General features: G+C 37.8%; 1 protein-coding gene across 1 annotated transcript in view; it reads left to right on the forward strand.

Moving 5' to 3' along the window:
• GYPC (glycophorin C (Gerbich blood group)) overlaps positions 1-9,141 on the forward strand; it is a 40,188-nt gene extending 31,047 nt beyond the window's left edge. The window contains exon 5 of the mRNA XM_062578891.1: positions 1,234-9,141. Within this exon, the coding sequence (XP_062434875.1) occupies positions 1,234-1,430 (197 nt within the window). The 3' untranslated portion in view covers positions 1,431-9,141. The remainder of the gene's footprint in view (positions 1-1,233) is intronic.
• The last annotated feature ends 7,253 nt before the right edge of the window (positions 9,142-16,394 follow it).

Genomic DNA, 16,394 nt, shown 5'->3' on the forward strand with positions numbered 1-16,394 from the left:
CAAGGCGACTAAGTCTGATGGAGCCTTCTGTATGGTAAAAGCCTACAGTTAGTCAAATGAATTTCTACCTATTGCACCTTCACAGCAGCCTCACACTTCACATATGGGATTTTCCCAGGAATGTCCTCTTTCCCAGTGTTGGCTCTTCTGGTGCTTCCTTTGTGTATTTCTTTAATGTTTGGTTTACTGCCTTACCCCCTAACTCCTGGAGTCATTTGAATATATGGGCGGCTCAATTTCATATACCTGTACAGAATCACAGCTAAGGAAGAAAACTTATAAGCACGTTGTATCCAAAAGGTGTAAAAAAAAAGATCACACAAGTTGAATAATTAAATTCAAAATACTTCCTTTATTTTCAGAGTTCCTAAATGAACTATTTAATCTGAGAGAAAAGAGATACAGCTCTTAATTTCTGAAATGTGGACTTGGCAGTGATAGCTGTCTTTTCTTTAATTCCACATTCCACTGTAGACACACAGTTTTTGCTGCACAACCTTCCCCAGAGCTTGACTTTACATTCCTTCAGTAGGAGTGCTTCCGTTCACAGTTTGGTCATATGCACACTTGGGTTACCTGCAAAAATTTTTATCCAGTTGACACATTGCTAATTATGAGCTTAGGCCATGAGACAGACAAGATCTACCCAGAATCCCTTCCTCCTCCAAGGTGTCACTTCCACATTCATTACAATTCAGCTTTCTTAATTAGAGCACAGTATGCTATAGCAGGTTGGAAATATAGAGCAGTGCTGTAGGCAGATGACAGGGCTCCTGCTACTTGTTGAAAGTCTCCAAAGAAATATTCAGTGCCTTCTCCTCCTCCTGAAATTGAGTGTACTCAGTGGGACAGGATCAGGTAACCTGCAGACTCCTCTGGGTAAACATTACCAGCAAAAAACATGTGAGGTTTTATATTATGTGCTCTTATTTCTTCTCATTTTGGAATGAACTTGTAGCTTCAATTAGGTCAATCAAATCCAGACATTAATTGAAAGAAAGCTTGCAAGAATTTGTCCTGCATTTCTGCAGTATTTGTACCTAGTCTTGATTCTAGCAGCATCAACTCATCAGTCTGTTTCTTCAGGAATCTGTTCTGACCCTGAAATTCACAACATGTGAATATCTTATGCACATGGACTTTTACCTGTTGAATAGTTCAAGTTGTGCTTCCTGTCTGTAAAACACAGTGTGATACTCCTGACAAGGCATTAAACTGGTTCCTTTCCTCTAGGTGTGATTGCTGCAGTGGTATTTGTCCTCATTTGCCTGTTGGTTGTGATGCTCCGATACATGTACAGGCATAAGGGCACCTACCACACCAACGAGGCAAAAGGAACTGAGTTTGCCGAAAGCGCAGACGCCGCTTTGAAAAATGACCCTGCTCTCCAGGAAGCAGTGGATGACAGCAAAAAGGAATATTTTATCTGAGAGGCAAGGATTTCCATGGAGATTTCCCCAAGGGAGTCAGTCAGAAATACTACATCAACACAAGTGCTGAGAAGGATAATATGAGGACAGAGGCAAGCATCCTAATTGAAAAATACCTCTTTTCTTTTTTTGACATTGGGTTGTTTCTTTTCCTCCACCCATGAAGAACTGAATGCCAGATACTTGCCTGCTGATTTTATTAGCAACACAGCTGGTCTCAGTTGAAATCGATATCAGATAAGAAACAAAATCTCAGTATGAGTGATACACCAAAACCAGATAATGATAGCAAATGTCAAGCCTTGACATTTGGTGAAAATAGCAGATGCCAATGGAAAACATCCTCTTAGAGTTAATGATGCAGCCTATGCTGATATTATACAGAACTACCTGAAATTGAATTTCAAATGGTCACAGAACAAACAGTAAACTAGATAAAGCTGAGACAGCTGGAACAAAAACAGCTTTGTAGTCCAGGTATCTCTCCCTTCCCCTTAAATGTGCAATTTTATGGGCACAGGGGAGTTTGTTTTGTTTTTTGAGGGATTTAGATAGAGATTTTCTTCTTGAATTTTTAGAAGTCTATATATATAAAAGTCAAAGACACTTCAAAGAAAAAAACTATTGAAAAATATGGAAAATCTAAGAATGAAGGATTTATTTCTAACTTGCTCTGCATGGCAACTTGTGAAGACAAAACGTTGGAATTTATCACATAGATTATAATAGTCAGTAGACTTTCAAATTTGATTTCAATTAGTTGTTAGTTTTCCTACAAGCATGCATGAATAGATAGATATTAAAAGGTAAAGCATCTTGTTTTGAGCAGGCCTTTTGAAACGATGGAGCTCAGCTAGACTTTTTTCAAGTAAGATATTTTTGCCTGAGTATTTATTTATTTATTTTGCATTGGAAAACTCTTTTGAACACCTGCCAATAAGATTTTGGATTTTTACAGCTCTAGCACAGATAGCAATAAATCTTTTACAAATTAAATGACAAAATGGCACTAGAAGGATTCATCTGAATCCCAATGGATTAAATTGATATCTCCCTCTGTATGGCCTTTATATATCCTTTGCATTGCACTAGATATGAGAATTACACTGACTACCAGTGCTTTAATTTAAATAAACAAACAAATTAATCATGGTGGGTCACAGGAAAAGATTTTGTTCCTTGCCTAAGAATCAACAGAGATGAGTTTCTTTGCCCCAGTAAGCTGTCTTCCTAATTTAAGCCCACAGTTAGCTCCAGAAATAGGATAATTGTTCGGTGCACCTGTTCTTCCCCAGCTGCAATGGTGCCCTGGACTACTGAAAACAGAAGAGGAGAATACGTGATAACAAATAGGATGCTGATGAGCTCTGCTCAACCTGATATGTTTTTTCCTGTGTTTTGATCTATGTGTGTGTGTATATATACATACATACATACATATATATATATATATAGTCACCTATAACTGTGCTTTCAAGACATTGTTGCTGATCATATATACTCACTTCTTGGCACCAAAAACTTGGAAAGCTCCTGGACTCCAGCATATCCAATGCAATGCTGGCCACATAAATGCTACAGGGAAGACAGATCTGAACCAGAGAAGACACTGAGGACTCAAGTTGGTGAAGAAATGGGACATTTTTGTGTGTTCAATCACAGTCTCAGTCTTTTCTCAGTACCTGCAGGAGGTGGACTCTGAACTATTCTTTGAATCCTAATAGCTTAAATCTTGGCTAATTCTATAAGTTTGCATTTTAATCAAATAATAACAAAATCATGCCAAATTTACTTGCTTAACATATTTTTCATAATATGCTGTTGCACAAGCACATTGTATTTTGTGGCTAGTTCAGTATAAAATGCACATAACCCAACACTATTAGAGCTCATATATTTTGATATTATGCACTTGATTATTTCCTTCTAAATTACATTACTATTTTAATGTTTTACTACTTTTGAAAAAGGAATCTGGCTTTATTTTTCTGGAACAAATTTTGGAAGAAATTTACTAATCTTAGCTATAAGACTAAGTCTGTAAAACGGAAGATTTATCCCTGACCTTCCAATCAAATAAAAAAGTAGTATTTCCCCTGATGAGAGGAGAGGGTAAATGGGATGACTTGATCTCTGTCACATCTCTTAGATAAGGCACAGAAACACCCAAAAACTTTGCCTGAATGCTAGCAGGACCTACAGAGGTTACTAGTCCTTCAGCACCTTCTGTCCCTTTACATATATCCAGACCCACATGATCTAGGTTTGGCTGTTGAAGAATATTTGCTTAATTGAATTTTATTTGATACCATCCAGGTGATAGGCTGGAACAATTTTCTTTCTAAGTTCTCCTAAGGTGACCTAGGGCAATGTGTGAGGAACATTGGCAATAAATTCCTTCCTATCTCCCCAGTCATGAAATTCTCTGTTTTTTACAGCATGAGCCTGTTGATTAGAATTAGAGAACTGTGAACTGTGAACAGAAGCAGAAGAACCTGCATCTTTCTCTTTTTTCTTTCCTCTTTTTTTTTTTTTTTTTTCTTTTTTTTTTGGTGGATTGTTTTTTTAAATTTATAGTGTGGACAGAGCCAAACAAGTCATGTTCACTAATGGCATCTGAACTATAGAGTCCAGATTTTCTGGTGATATAAAACAAATTCAGTGGAGTTTAGCCAATTCTTACCAGTTCAGTCAGCCCCAGACTTTGTGTTATTGCCTTCCCAAAATCTGAACTGAATGCAACTCCTGGGCTCGACCATTTTCCTACTTAGTAGCTTAATTAAATCTCTTTATCCAGGCAAACAAACTGTCTAAGCATACAGCAACAGCTTCGCAATTAGTCATGAGCCACTTTGAATGTTTGCAGAGCAGTGACTCTGGCAAAAAACGATAGTTTCAGTTAGTTTATTTTTCCTAGTGTCCCATTTGGTTCCAGGACTTTGTGAGTTTAGGAATGACTAAGGCACACTGAACAGAGAGAAGAGCTGGTTTGTGAGGATTTTTTTTGTTTATTTGTCTTTTTCAGGACAAATTTTGCTTTGTAATGGAGAGAATTCATGACATCTGATGACTGGCAGAGCTCTGATGGCCTGATCCTGCTATTTTTTACTCATACAATAACTCTAGTATCTTGAGTCATTCAATTTAGCTGTAAAAGTGTGCATTATAAACTTCCTACAACTTTTAGGGCTAATTAGCAAACCCTCCTTTTGTAAGCCCCATGCTGTGCTAGAACAAACACTGGGTATATGTCTCAGGTGGCTGCCATAGGTTTTAATCCACAATGAATAATTGCTTTTTATCAATTTCCTTAACAAACAAGAGAATTAAGGAAATTGGTTCTTCCTCCTCACCAGGCTTTTAGCCTCGGTGCCTCCAGTGCTGTCTCCCCAATTCTTCTGCAGCTCTCAGGTGACCCATCTGCTCAACAGCTCCTGCCCCAATACCTAGGCAGGCTCCCCAACTGCCTTTGCGTGGCATGCCCCTGGCAGTTCCTTCAACGGCCCCCACGCCTGCTGCACACACTTTCCCTATCACCACACTCCCTGTCACCACCGTGATGTCTTCAGCTGCTCCCACACTTCTCCTTTGCCGCCTTACTTTTTTCATGGAAACATGCTGCAGTTGGATTGATACATATACCGACTGTACAATCAATCATATCTCTGTAGTGAAATGCATCCAGGATAAAAAGATAAATTTGACTAGTTTTTTTTTTTTTTTGAATCAGTGTAGGCACTAACTTTGTCCCTCTCCACCACACAAGATCTAAGAAGAGGTTCAGACCTCCAGTTCTGTGCCAGATTTGATCAAAACTAACCAGTGAGTTGAACAAGGACTGATTTATAGAGTCATCATATAGGCTATATTTTCACAGAAAACAGCTAAAAATAGTACTGCAAGCTCTCTAGTTAGTTAACTTTAGTGTTATAAACCCCTAGTGTTTGGTAAACAAGGGAGCAGAATGACGGTCTCTCAAACAAATCAGTTTTGTCCTGATGCCCTAGTGCTCTTGAATACCACTTTGCAGAGAAAGCCACATGCTTTCTTGCACCACTTTGCATCAAATTTACCAATATTTGCTGAGCTTGGAAGGGAGAGGATTAATATGGTATTTTAGGAACACAGAACGTTTTAAAAAATACTTGTGGAAATGATGAGAGTTAAATGTAACATTTCTGATGATACTGGTAAGCTTTAAGAGTGGTGCCTTGAAGCTTTCAGATTCTCTCACTCAAAAAAATTTGTTGTTTACAAAGGGAAATTAATCTGCTTTTAAACTGTCTCTTCTAAACAACATTAAATAAGTCTTGAAAACAGATTACAAATACTTAAATATTCTTCTGCTGTGCCTTAGCCTCAGGAGTGGTATTTCTGCTAATTTTTGGAGGAGTCCTGTATGTTCCTCCTCTGCACATAAAAACTGGTGCCAGCTTCTGTGGCAGCAGGACAGCTCAGCAGAGTAATCCTGTCCAAAAGCAGTCAGTCCCTACAGTGTATCTGACTACCCATTTTTGGACCTGGTACTCATTTATTTCTAAGGCTGGGCCACTATCATTCCAGATGTTCCTGGGGGCCAATCTGCCACTGCACATTAATGTAGTCCTGGGAAGGATTTAAACAGTTACTAGTCGAAGTAACTATATATATATATATGTTTTCTTTTTAGAAAAAACAGGACCAAATCACTTTCAGGGACTATTAAAAATAATACCATAGGATCTCTTAGAACCATCAATGTTGATTTTTCTTTTAAATCAAATCTAGGGTCTGTGGGAACAGCAGGAAGGGAGAAAAATAACACTCTTCCTTCCCTTTCAGCAGGGAATGCAGAAAAGGTGCTGAAACATTTATAGAAGGATAAGTAGGAAAAAAATGCTAGCTAGGGACTGCCAAGCCTGCAAGGATTCCTCACAGAATAGTGGAAAGGCTGAGACAAGATGTAAATCAGTAAAAAGATAAAGAAGGAGGGAAGGTAATTAAAGGCCAATAGAGATGGAGAGCAGTTTTTTGCAGCAAGCAAAACAGATATTGCTGCTTGGAGAAATCAAAGGGTATTTGCTGAAGGTAACTGCAGACATCATATTTCTTTGAATTATATGAGGTGTTTGAATTCCTTGCATGTGCCAGTCCAATCAGAAAATGCTAAATACATGCCAAAAGAGTACCCATGTTAAATGAATTAAGAGCTGTTTATAGCGTTTTCTAAAAATCTCAGTTCTGCACATAAAAAAGCTTTGTGTGCTTACAAAATGCACAAGCATCACAGCAATAGTTTAAATAAGAAAAATAATCCTGAACAAGTAGTGAACAGACATCTGAGGTCTAGGAATTCAGGTAGTGGATAAAGGAAGCTAAAGGTATCAGAGAAAAAGGGTCAATAGTGAGTGAAAATTCTAATTATACTAGAAAGAAATGAAATCTTTGTAGTAGTAGAGGTCCTTCGCTAATTCAGGATGATAATACTGTCAGTGACTGGAAATAAGAAATCTTCATTCTGTGCAACTGTTCCCTGTGCAGCTGGGATAAACCCCCGCTAAATTCAGTGGGACATGAATTTCAGTGACTGCATTTATCCTTCCTGCAAAGATTATATTCCTGCCTATTTCAGAAAGAAGCATACTAATCAATGCAGAAGTCTTTACAAGAGATAATCTTTCAGCATAGTCTCATGTTTTCACACCTTTTTCTTTTGTTTCAAACTGTGTATATTACGGGAAGTATCTGATGAGATACTGTATTAAAGTCTGTTTGAATGGCTTGAATGGCAGCACTGCTCTGACAAAAGGAGAGAGCACAGAGCATTCAAAGCTTACTGATGTTGCATGTTAAAGCTCACTACGGTGTTTTTATTTACTAAAGCTATTAATATACTGCTGGAATAAATCTACTATATTTTGAATTGGTAAAAAAGCTAAAATATGAAGAAGCAAATAACTTTATAATTAAAGTTGTCATTTGCAGCATTTAAAAGACTGTTCGCGTATTTTTGTTCTCTTTTAAAATACTTTGAACTTTTAGAATTGCCAATTATGTTGTTTTCTTAAGAGTGTAGATCAAAAAGGAATTAGTAGGCAGGAATTTTTATTAATAGAGCCTGAAAACCCCAAAAGATATGCTGCTGGTATTTCTGTTTAAAAGAGAAGAGAAGCTTTTGATAGATCTAAGAAGGAGTCAAACTTCAAATAAGAAATCAAAGAATAATTCTCTCTAAAAGAACATTATGCTGTGGATGCCAATGTGGACCTGCACACTGGCCTGTTATATGAGGCATGGTATTCTGAAAATGTCTAGGCAGGCTCATAAAACATCTAATGGATATTTACTGATGGATGGTCTGCCTTACACCCAACTGCTGCCAAGTACGAATACTTCTGGTTTTTCTTTATGCTTTCCATACAGTTTCTATTTTATCATGATATATGCCTAATTTAAGAATAAATCTTTTCAAAGATTACTGCAATTGGTGGGGAAAAAAACAAAAGGGGATTTTTAGGTGATATATGATCGCACCAAAATGATACTTTAAAAATGGTGACATCACATTCCCTGGAGGTGGTGGACTACCTGTTTTAATATCCACATGTGGAGAAGTTGCAGTAAGAGTAGCTTTTGCCACGGAGCTTTTAAGTGCCACAGGGCTTTGATGTGTAGGACTGTTGTGAAACCAGCAATGGCCATATGGCTCATTAGCAATGTTCTTGCTGAGATGACAAGCTGTAGGCTAAGACGGCTGAAGAATACCCACCAGCTCCTCCACTATTAGCTAGCACATTATGGAAATTCAGCCTTGACTACATAACACATCTAACAATGGGACTCAGTGTTATTGGAGGTGCTTCAGCAGCCAAAATGTGGGTTGAGTGGTACTGATATCAATGGCAATACATGGTGTGTAATTACATGGAGTTTGGTCATTGGCTTGCTGTTTGTTTGCCAAGAATTAATTTCTGCTTATGGCAGAAACAAAGAACCGAGGGGAAAAAAAAAGAAAGAAAGAAATACATGAAAAGAATAGTGTTCAGCAATATGTGTCACTACATAGCTATATAATTCAACTCTCAAGAAGTATATAAGACACCGAATTATATTGCACCCATCAGGATTTCCACCAGCGCATGGCTAATTCAGAAACAACAACTTACACATATATGTGATTCGCTTCACACCTTTTCTGTGATCTCTACTGGATCTCTACTCTACTTGAATAAAAGCCTCAGTGCAGAATGTTATGATGTCACCAGCTAAGAAAGAGGTCCAAACCTTGCAAGGGTGAATCTGCCTCCCAACAAAGCTTTCAACTAACATTTAATTCCAGTTTTAAAAAAAAAAGAAAGGAGTAACAACCAAATCTTCTGCAGTCAGTCTTCCCAGGGCTGCACACACAGAGAGGCTTTCTAGTTCCTGATGTTTGGCTAACAGCCAGGAAGTCTTGAGTAGTCTCTCATTCTCCAATATCTTGGAAAGAAACTATCTAATCTCCCAGGAGGAACACTAGCAGATTCACTTGAAAGCCCTTCTCAATTTGACGTATGGATATGCTGATAAAATGCAACTCAACACCATATTCTCAGTTACTGGAAACAATCATCTTTATCTGTTTTAACATCTAATAGAATGATCAATAGCATTTTAATAAAGCTTGCTGTAAGTCATATTTAACTCAAGTAAGATTTTGTATTGTATTTCTATTAAATTACAGTTTCTGCCATTCTTTAGTGTCCATTTCTGCTTTCCTTTCCATTCATGAATTTTTGTTTCATGAAAGCATGTGTGATTATCAGGGCTATCCATACCTTTTCCAATATCCCTGTAATGCTATGCATTAGCACAGCCTTGTGCTCAGAAATTCTTCTACTGAACTGACAAGTCTCCCTTCCCTTCTGTTCAGCAGCCGCACAACGTACCTACCAATAGAGAAGTGGAGAATCAGAGATATTGTTACATCTCTCAGTTATCTGGGAAAGGGACAAAGACCATTGTTCCATGAAGGGAGCCCAGAACTCTCACAGTCTTTGTTCCTTCATGACATGAGTGATGCTTCTGACACGAAGATGTAAGAAAGCAATTTCCCAAGTGAAAAATGAAAGGCGCTGCATAGAATCAGGAACAAGCTGATTCCCCTGAACAGCAAGGTGCTGGGCACATGCCAAAAGTTAAGCCATAACAATTAGTCATACAGACTCCCACCCCAATAATTATTTTTCATAGTCTTCCCATTCAGTTCCTCTCCTCCCTCCTCCTCCCAGAAAACATCTGGCAGCTGCCTTTAAGTTTAACCAGACCTTTCATCTCTTAGCTCCATTGACTGCAATGAAAAATGAATTACAGGCCCAAGTAGGAGAGCAAACACTTCAGTGCCAGATTACTTTAAATTTTTTATCTGATTGTTCAGGTCAGCTTACTAATCGTCTCACTCCAAGGTATAAGTTACACAGGTTTTAAAAGCCTGTTCCAATTTGTTCATTTTGTCCCAGCCCTCCCAGTCCAGTTCTTGTCCTTTCCTAATGTCAGATCAGGAAGTTTCTTCCTGTATTCTGACTGACCATTGCATAGATCCAGTCTTCACAAGGAGGGAGTGTTCTCCAAAAAAAACTTGTAACTTGAAAAAACAGTTTGGTCAAACCCCTCAAATCATGAGTTTTCAGTAAGGAAGAGCATAGTATAGTCCTAAAATGAAGGTCACATTCCCACAGAATCCCCTACCCAAAGCAAAGGAACACTGAAGATTTAAAAGAAAACATTACCAGAATGTTGTTTTAACATGGGCCAAACAATACATTTTCTAAAAACCAGTTTCATGACCAGAGCTGAATTGTTTCTGATAGAATTTCACCCTTTAATGAAATTCTCCTCCCTGCAATCAAGAGTAAATAAATAATAAGTCTAAGGGAAAAAAGAAACATCATTTTTAACCAAACAAATGACGAAGAGATCATTCTTCATTAAGACTATTTTGTTTCCAGCAGTTCTGTGCTATATAGTAAATTTTTTTGACATTGAACAGAGACTGAAGTAGTATTTTTGTTTGATCTTTCCTCTGCAGTAACATTTGTGGAACATGTTTGTGTCATTTCATCTAATATTCATTCTTCCTGTGCAATACCTTCCAGGTTCTTGCTCTTGCTCTCTACATGCAATGGATTGATGCGGAGTTGGAAAAATATATATAATCATTAATTTCCCTCCTTGCCTAACTCTGAGTCTAAGCAGGACTTCACACCTTCCAAGGGATCTGTTTCATTTTATTAGTATTATTAGGGAAAATTAAACCTCTGTGAAAATACCATATAGTTTCTTTAAATTATACATTTTACATATATCTCTGTCGTCGCTATCCAGAGCATTTGCAAGAACGTTTTATTTCATAAAAGTATGGGCACATTTTTCAACATAGCATTCTTCATCCTGTTGCTGGGAATGCAAGTTAAAGATTGAATTTCTTCAGTCCATTCTAAACTCTCAGATAATATTCTTCCAGAAAGCCTGAGAGAGTTATAGCATCATCTATCAGAGCTTTGCTGCAGGAGGATGCATTTGGGTAATGACACATTCTATTGCTACTACTAGGTTTCTGTGATGTTGTTAAGACCTTCATATCATTTTTAATGACATAATCAAAGCTGAGTTCAGATTTCCTTTTGGAATTCCTAGAAATTTCTGAAGTCTGTTCTGAAGAGAATGAGAAAATTCTTCGGATTCTGCAAGTAAACCAAAATCTGCTGCATCTCAAGTAAAGCTGAACCATTCGTAGCAACAGCATTTAGTGTTCTATTGACCATCACCAAGGTGAAGACGTCTTTTGCAGTTATGCATGCTGGTACCTATTGGTCATCACGAGAACTGAGAGTTTGACTGTTACAGCTAAAAGGAGAAGCTTCTCCAGGTTTAGCTAAGCAATTAATTTCTTCCAGAAAGACTGATGTCCCTCTTACATCCTTAGATAGGCAGGAACACTTAAAACACAAAGTGTATTGATAAAAGAATATGGTGAGATAGCAAGTAAAAAATACAAGTAGCTTCCTGCAAGTTTCTATCCACCAGAGCACAACGTACATTCAACAAGTATTCATTTTCAATAGCCTATATTAAAACACAAATTTTAGTTCCATTTGTTCTAATGAGAAATTAGCATAAATATTTTGTCCCACTGCAGCTAGAAAATCACTTTTGAGAAGGCTCCACTCAGCTGCACAATATCATATAGACAATATAGGGGCACCAAAGGCTTCTATGAGTTAACAAGTGTGAAAACAATTACTTACCCAGCAGAGTAGTAAACTTTGCCCTTTGCAGTTTATTTGCTTTTAAAGCCCTTCAGAATGAAAGTGATGTATTTCCTGATAAATATACGGAAAAGGAAGATTATTTGAAATCTCATTAAGAGATCCATCTGCACCAAGTCAACAATAAAATAATTAGGCCTTAGGTTAATTTTCTACTGTCTTCTGGAGTACCAGGAAGCCAGAACTCCTAATAAAAATATTTCCTATATGGAAAAAAAAGTTAGTTGAAAGTAGGTGACATGCACTGTCAGTACTGCAAAGCTAAGGAGAAAAGAAACCTTGCCAAAGTGAACAACCTTCTATCACTTGTTTTTCTTTATCACTTTTATCACTTCTATCATTTATCACTTGTTAAATGCTTAGGGCCATAAAACCTACTGACTACTGACTTTTAAGCAAAGGGGGATTGTAAGGAGTCCCCATGTCCTTCCAATTAAGGATAGTGGAATGAAAGTAATCTATAAAGAAATTTAGGACAAAAATAAGTAGCCAACCCAAGAAATCTATGAAGTGAGTAATCCCAGGTGACTTGGCCAAGTTGGCCTTCCTAGACAAAGAAAGTGACAGGGTTTATGAGGAGCTACAAACACAGAAACAAGAGCCTCCAGTCGTTCCACGAGCAAGGCCTCTGACTGTGCCCAGATTTACACTGAAATTTCATTAAAGTGTACTATTTTTTTTTCTCCTACATCAGTATAACTTAGTTAGTGAAATTCCTCATAGGGAAAAATAAAATAATCTTTCCAAAGAGGTATATCCTCTGTTTTAGAAGGGTGTATGTAGCTGTTTGGGTGCATAGCATTTACATGCCTTTTAAATTGTCATATCATGGTTGCTGTGGCTGGACCAATTTACTAAACTAGTTTAATCAGAACAGCACAATTTCCTACATACAGGCAAGATCTGGATGCAAAAAAAAGCAGAAGTAAAAAGAACTCTGTATCTTGGAAGAAGGACAGTCTTTCCGCTTTTTTGTTTCTGGCTATGTTTTCTAGGTTGCTACTGATGCTCAGGAAAACTGCAATACCTTTCACATATTTATTAACATATTTACTAACAACGTGCCCTGACTGCATGTCACCTGACTGAAATGATCTTGCAAACTGTATAATTTCATTATTTCTTCTAGCTCACACGACAAGATACCAATACAAATCCCATTTCTTAATCTCTTTTGCTAAATCTGTACGACTGTTACACTTCTCCCCACTGTACCTATCAACCCAAGCAGGAACAAGATCAGGGAATGATTTGTGTCCCCAGATGTGTATGTCCTAATTTTGTATGGATCATTTGACAGAGATGTAAGCAAATGCCTTGCTTTACTTCACAGAAGAGGAAAAGCATCTCAAGTCACTCTGGTCACCTCCGACTTACATGACTGTAAGTCACTCCTGTCACTGTGGCTCTGTTTCAGAACAGCTGCTTCATTCCATGGTGATTACGAGCAGCTCTGTTAGCACAGGTCTCTCTGATCTGCATGCAACCTCAATAATCTCTGCATCAACATCTGCCGCTGGCTTGTGAGCGCCATCAGCTACAAACAAAATACTTTCCAGAGGATCTTATAACCTCCGATTGCACCAGTGAAAATGGACTTTTCAATAACTTTAACAGCATCTGAAAGAGGCTACAGATGCTGAGTAGAATCTATAACTTGGAACAGCAGCTGGATCAGATGCTGTAAGACCAGAGCAATCTGTGGGGTAGAAAGGCTGTGCTGGTGGGCTAATGCACAAACATGCAGACCCAGGAAGGCAGATGATCTTTTCCACAGTACCCTGGGAACTTTGGAAAGTAAGCCCATAAATCCTAGCATCTGCACTATGAAAATACCGCTATAATTTCTGATTCAAGAACAGCTTAGCCACAAAGACAGGCTTAATTAACCCAGCACCTATTTGTGTTTGTTAAAACTTAATTACAATATAGTCTGAGAGGAATCTATTCTGAGAGCTGAGTCAGATGGGAGTAGGAATTGCTGTAGGCACTCACTATGAAGACCAAGCTGTGGAGCTCAGAAATGTTTTATTACCATACAGCAAAGAAAACCTCTCCTTGAATTTCTCTGTACTTGCACATGGACAGGCAAAGTCCAGGTAGGGTTTGCCTGCAAAAGACTGTGGTTTCTTGTTGTTTGGATCCAGGATTTTAGCTTAGCCCACAGGCAGGTGATATAAGTTAGTACAGATCCCTTGACTTCAGTGCAGCTACTTTGACTTTAAAAGAATGGGGTAATGTAAATGAGTCAAGGATCTGATCCATGAACTGGTTGCAAATTCAGTTCCAGATAAGAAACAGTTCCAAAAAAGCTGGATCCAAGACTTATGGCTGGGTATGATTTTAGTTATGTTTCCTACAATAATTCATGTTGCAGTAGGTAAATTGGAGGATTAAACTGACCTCAAACACAGCAAACAAATAGCATCTTTGAAAGCAAAGGGAGCTGATCCTTTCTAAATTATATTGGCAGAATCTTAATTTTGCAGAACTGATGGTTTTTGTTTTATCTCCTCAGCACAGTTAATCTGACAATGTGCTACTGTAATTATGAGCGAAGGCAAACTTGCAGGCATTCTAGGGAGAGTATTCTTTTAGCAGAAAAAAAATGAAGAAATCTGCTATTGTGCATTAATGACTTCATTAAACAAATTTCTCCGGATTTTGTGAGGGGGACTGAAATGATGGGCAAGAATTATCTTCTTCAAACATCTGGGAGCAGAGCACAGCTGGCGCCGTATTGGAGCTTGGCAAGCAGAGAGCTATGAGACATACTCGAGTACATAAGAGAGGCTCTTATAAAGCTGAATCATTTGGGCAATTAACACTCAAAGCAATTTTCACACAAGCCCTTGATATATGAAATCTGAGTTTTACATAAGTGACAGGAAGGCTTCTGTACGCAGACAGCTCCAGCACTGCTGTGGGACTTCAAGGTTTATGAAGGGGAAAATGCTTTCCAAGATAGGAGGTACCTTAAACAATTTTTTCTGCTTATTTGAAATGGAAGGCTTGCTGACAATGTTTTACTACTAACAGCCTGTCCAAATTTACTTAATTCACAGAAGTATTCAGATCAAGGACAAAAATTTAGAAGTTCTGCATCACAAACATATGATGTCTTAAAGGACTAAAGAAATAACATTTAATTGATTCTTATCTCTTGCACAACAGAGGCCCTAAGACCTAAGAAAGGGTTTGAGCTGGGAAGTCTCTCTTAAAAAGGTGCACTGTGCAATTTTCCTCACATTTTCTGCAGAAAGCAACAGCTTAAAGCAATGGCAGGAAACCTGAACAACAGAGAAGAAAAATACAGATTTCAGAAGACTGCATTCGATTAATCCAACGTCCTGAAAAGTAATTGATGTAAAAAAACAAACACCATTAAAGAGTGTCAAAATTAAACTTACCTCTTTAATGTTAAAAGGCTACATGTAAAGCAGTTCACTGGCTCAGAATTCCCCCAAATCTAGAAGCTAGATCCTGCTGGATCTGTAATATTTAGAATCTGTAATCCTGCTCATACGGCAGCCAGAAATTATGATAGGCAGGTAAAGAGGTAAAATGTGAAGTTAGTCACAGACAAGAAGATTAGAAATAGAAAACAGAATTTGTTCTGCCATCATCCATAACCAAAGTACTTTGCAGAGTAAAGGTATGACTCTTAAATCTAAAATATAAGCTAAGAGTCTGAACAACTTTCTTCTCCCACAGACTTCTCTCAGTTTGTGAATTGGTGAGAAAAGGTTTGATGTTCACAAAATTAATTTTCCTTCTTTTTGAATGTTTAGGTTATTTTCCCCATTTTTTACTTATTTACAAGACTGAATAATATAGAAGTCAGAAGAAGAATACTCCAAATTAGACTGCTCCATTGCTTCTGCAGGAAAGTGATTTCAGATACTCTTTGGAAAGGAATATTGTGATTTAATAGCAACACAAGGAAGGTTATTTAGAAGACAAAGTTACACAGAGCATACACTGCCTACAGTTCTGCTCTTATGCTATCAGCTGGTTTTGATAAAGCTACTCAATTTCCACAGAGATAACTGAGAACAGAATCAGCCTCAAGACCCCTGGATTTATTAGGGTTTTTAAAGTCAGAATTGAACCCTATCTTCAAAAGCAGCCTTCCTATCAGTAAGTGCTTCATAGCAAGAAATAGAGTTACACAGTGAGATACTTTAGACCTAGCAAAAAAATTGAACAGAGATGCCTTCAAGAGGCAGACCTATGTATCTGAGGCATGCCAGAAAGCCTATCTTTACTACCTAATAAGGTCAATAACGTAGACTTTATTTATGCATTGCTACTAAACCACACAATAGCACTTCAGCACTAAGTGCCACAAACTCATTTCAGCCTAAACCTATATTCTACCAAAGCTATTTTGGAATTCAATAACCAGGAACTTTTTATCAGAGATTCTAAACTCCCAACATATCTTGCTTTTTAACACTGACTCAATCTCTGCACACCTGGGTTTCGTTACCAAGAATATTGGTATTATCCATGAAGCACAAATCTTGCTAATCACCTGGGGTTTGAAATAAACAGAGTAACTGGATGTAGTTAACTGTCTGTAGTAGCTTCCACTAAGAAGCTAATCTTCCTGCCTGGTGGCCTCTTAGGTTGCAAATATTCTCTTATTTACTAAATAGCTATAGCTGGGGAGAAG

The sequence above is a fragment of the Rhea pennata genome, chromosome 6, assembly GCF_028389875.1.
Source record: "Rhea pennata isolate bPtePen1 chromosome 6, bPtePen1.pri, whole genome shotgun sequence".
Taxonomy (NCBI): domain Eukaryota; kingdom Metazoa; phylum Chordata; class Aves; order Rheiformes; family Rheidae; genus Rhea; species Rhea pennata.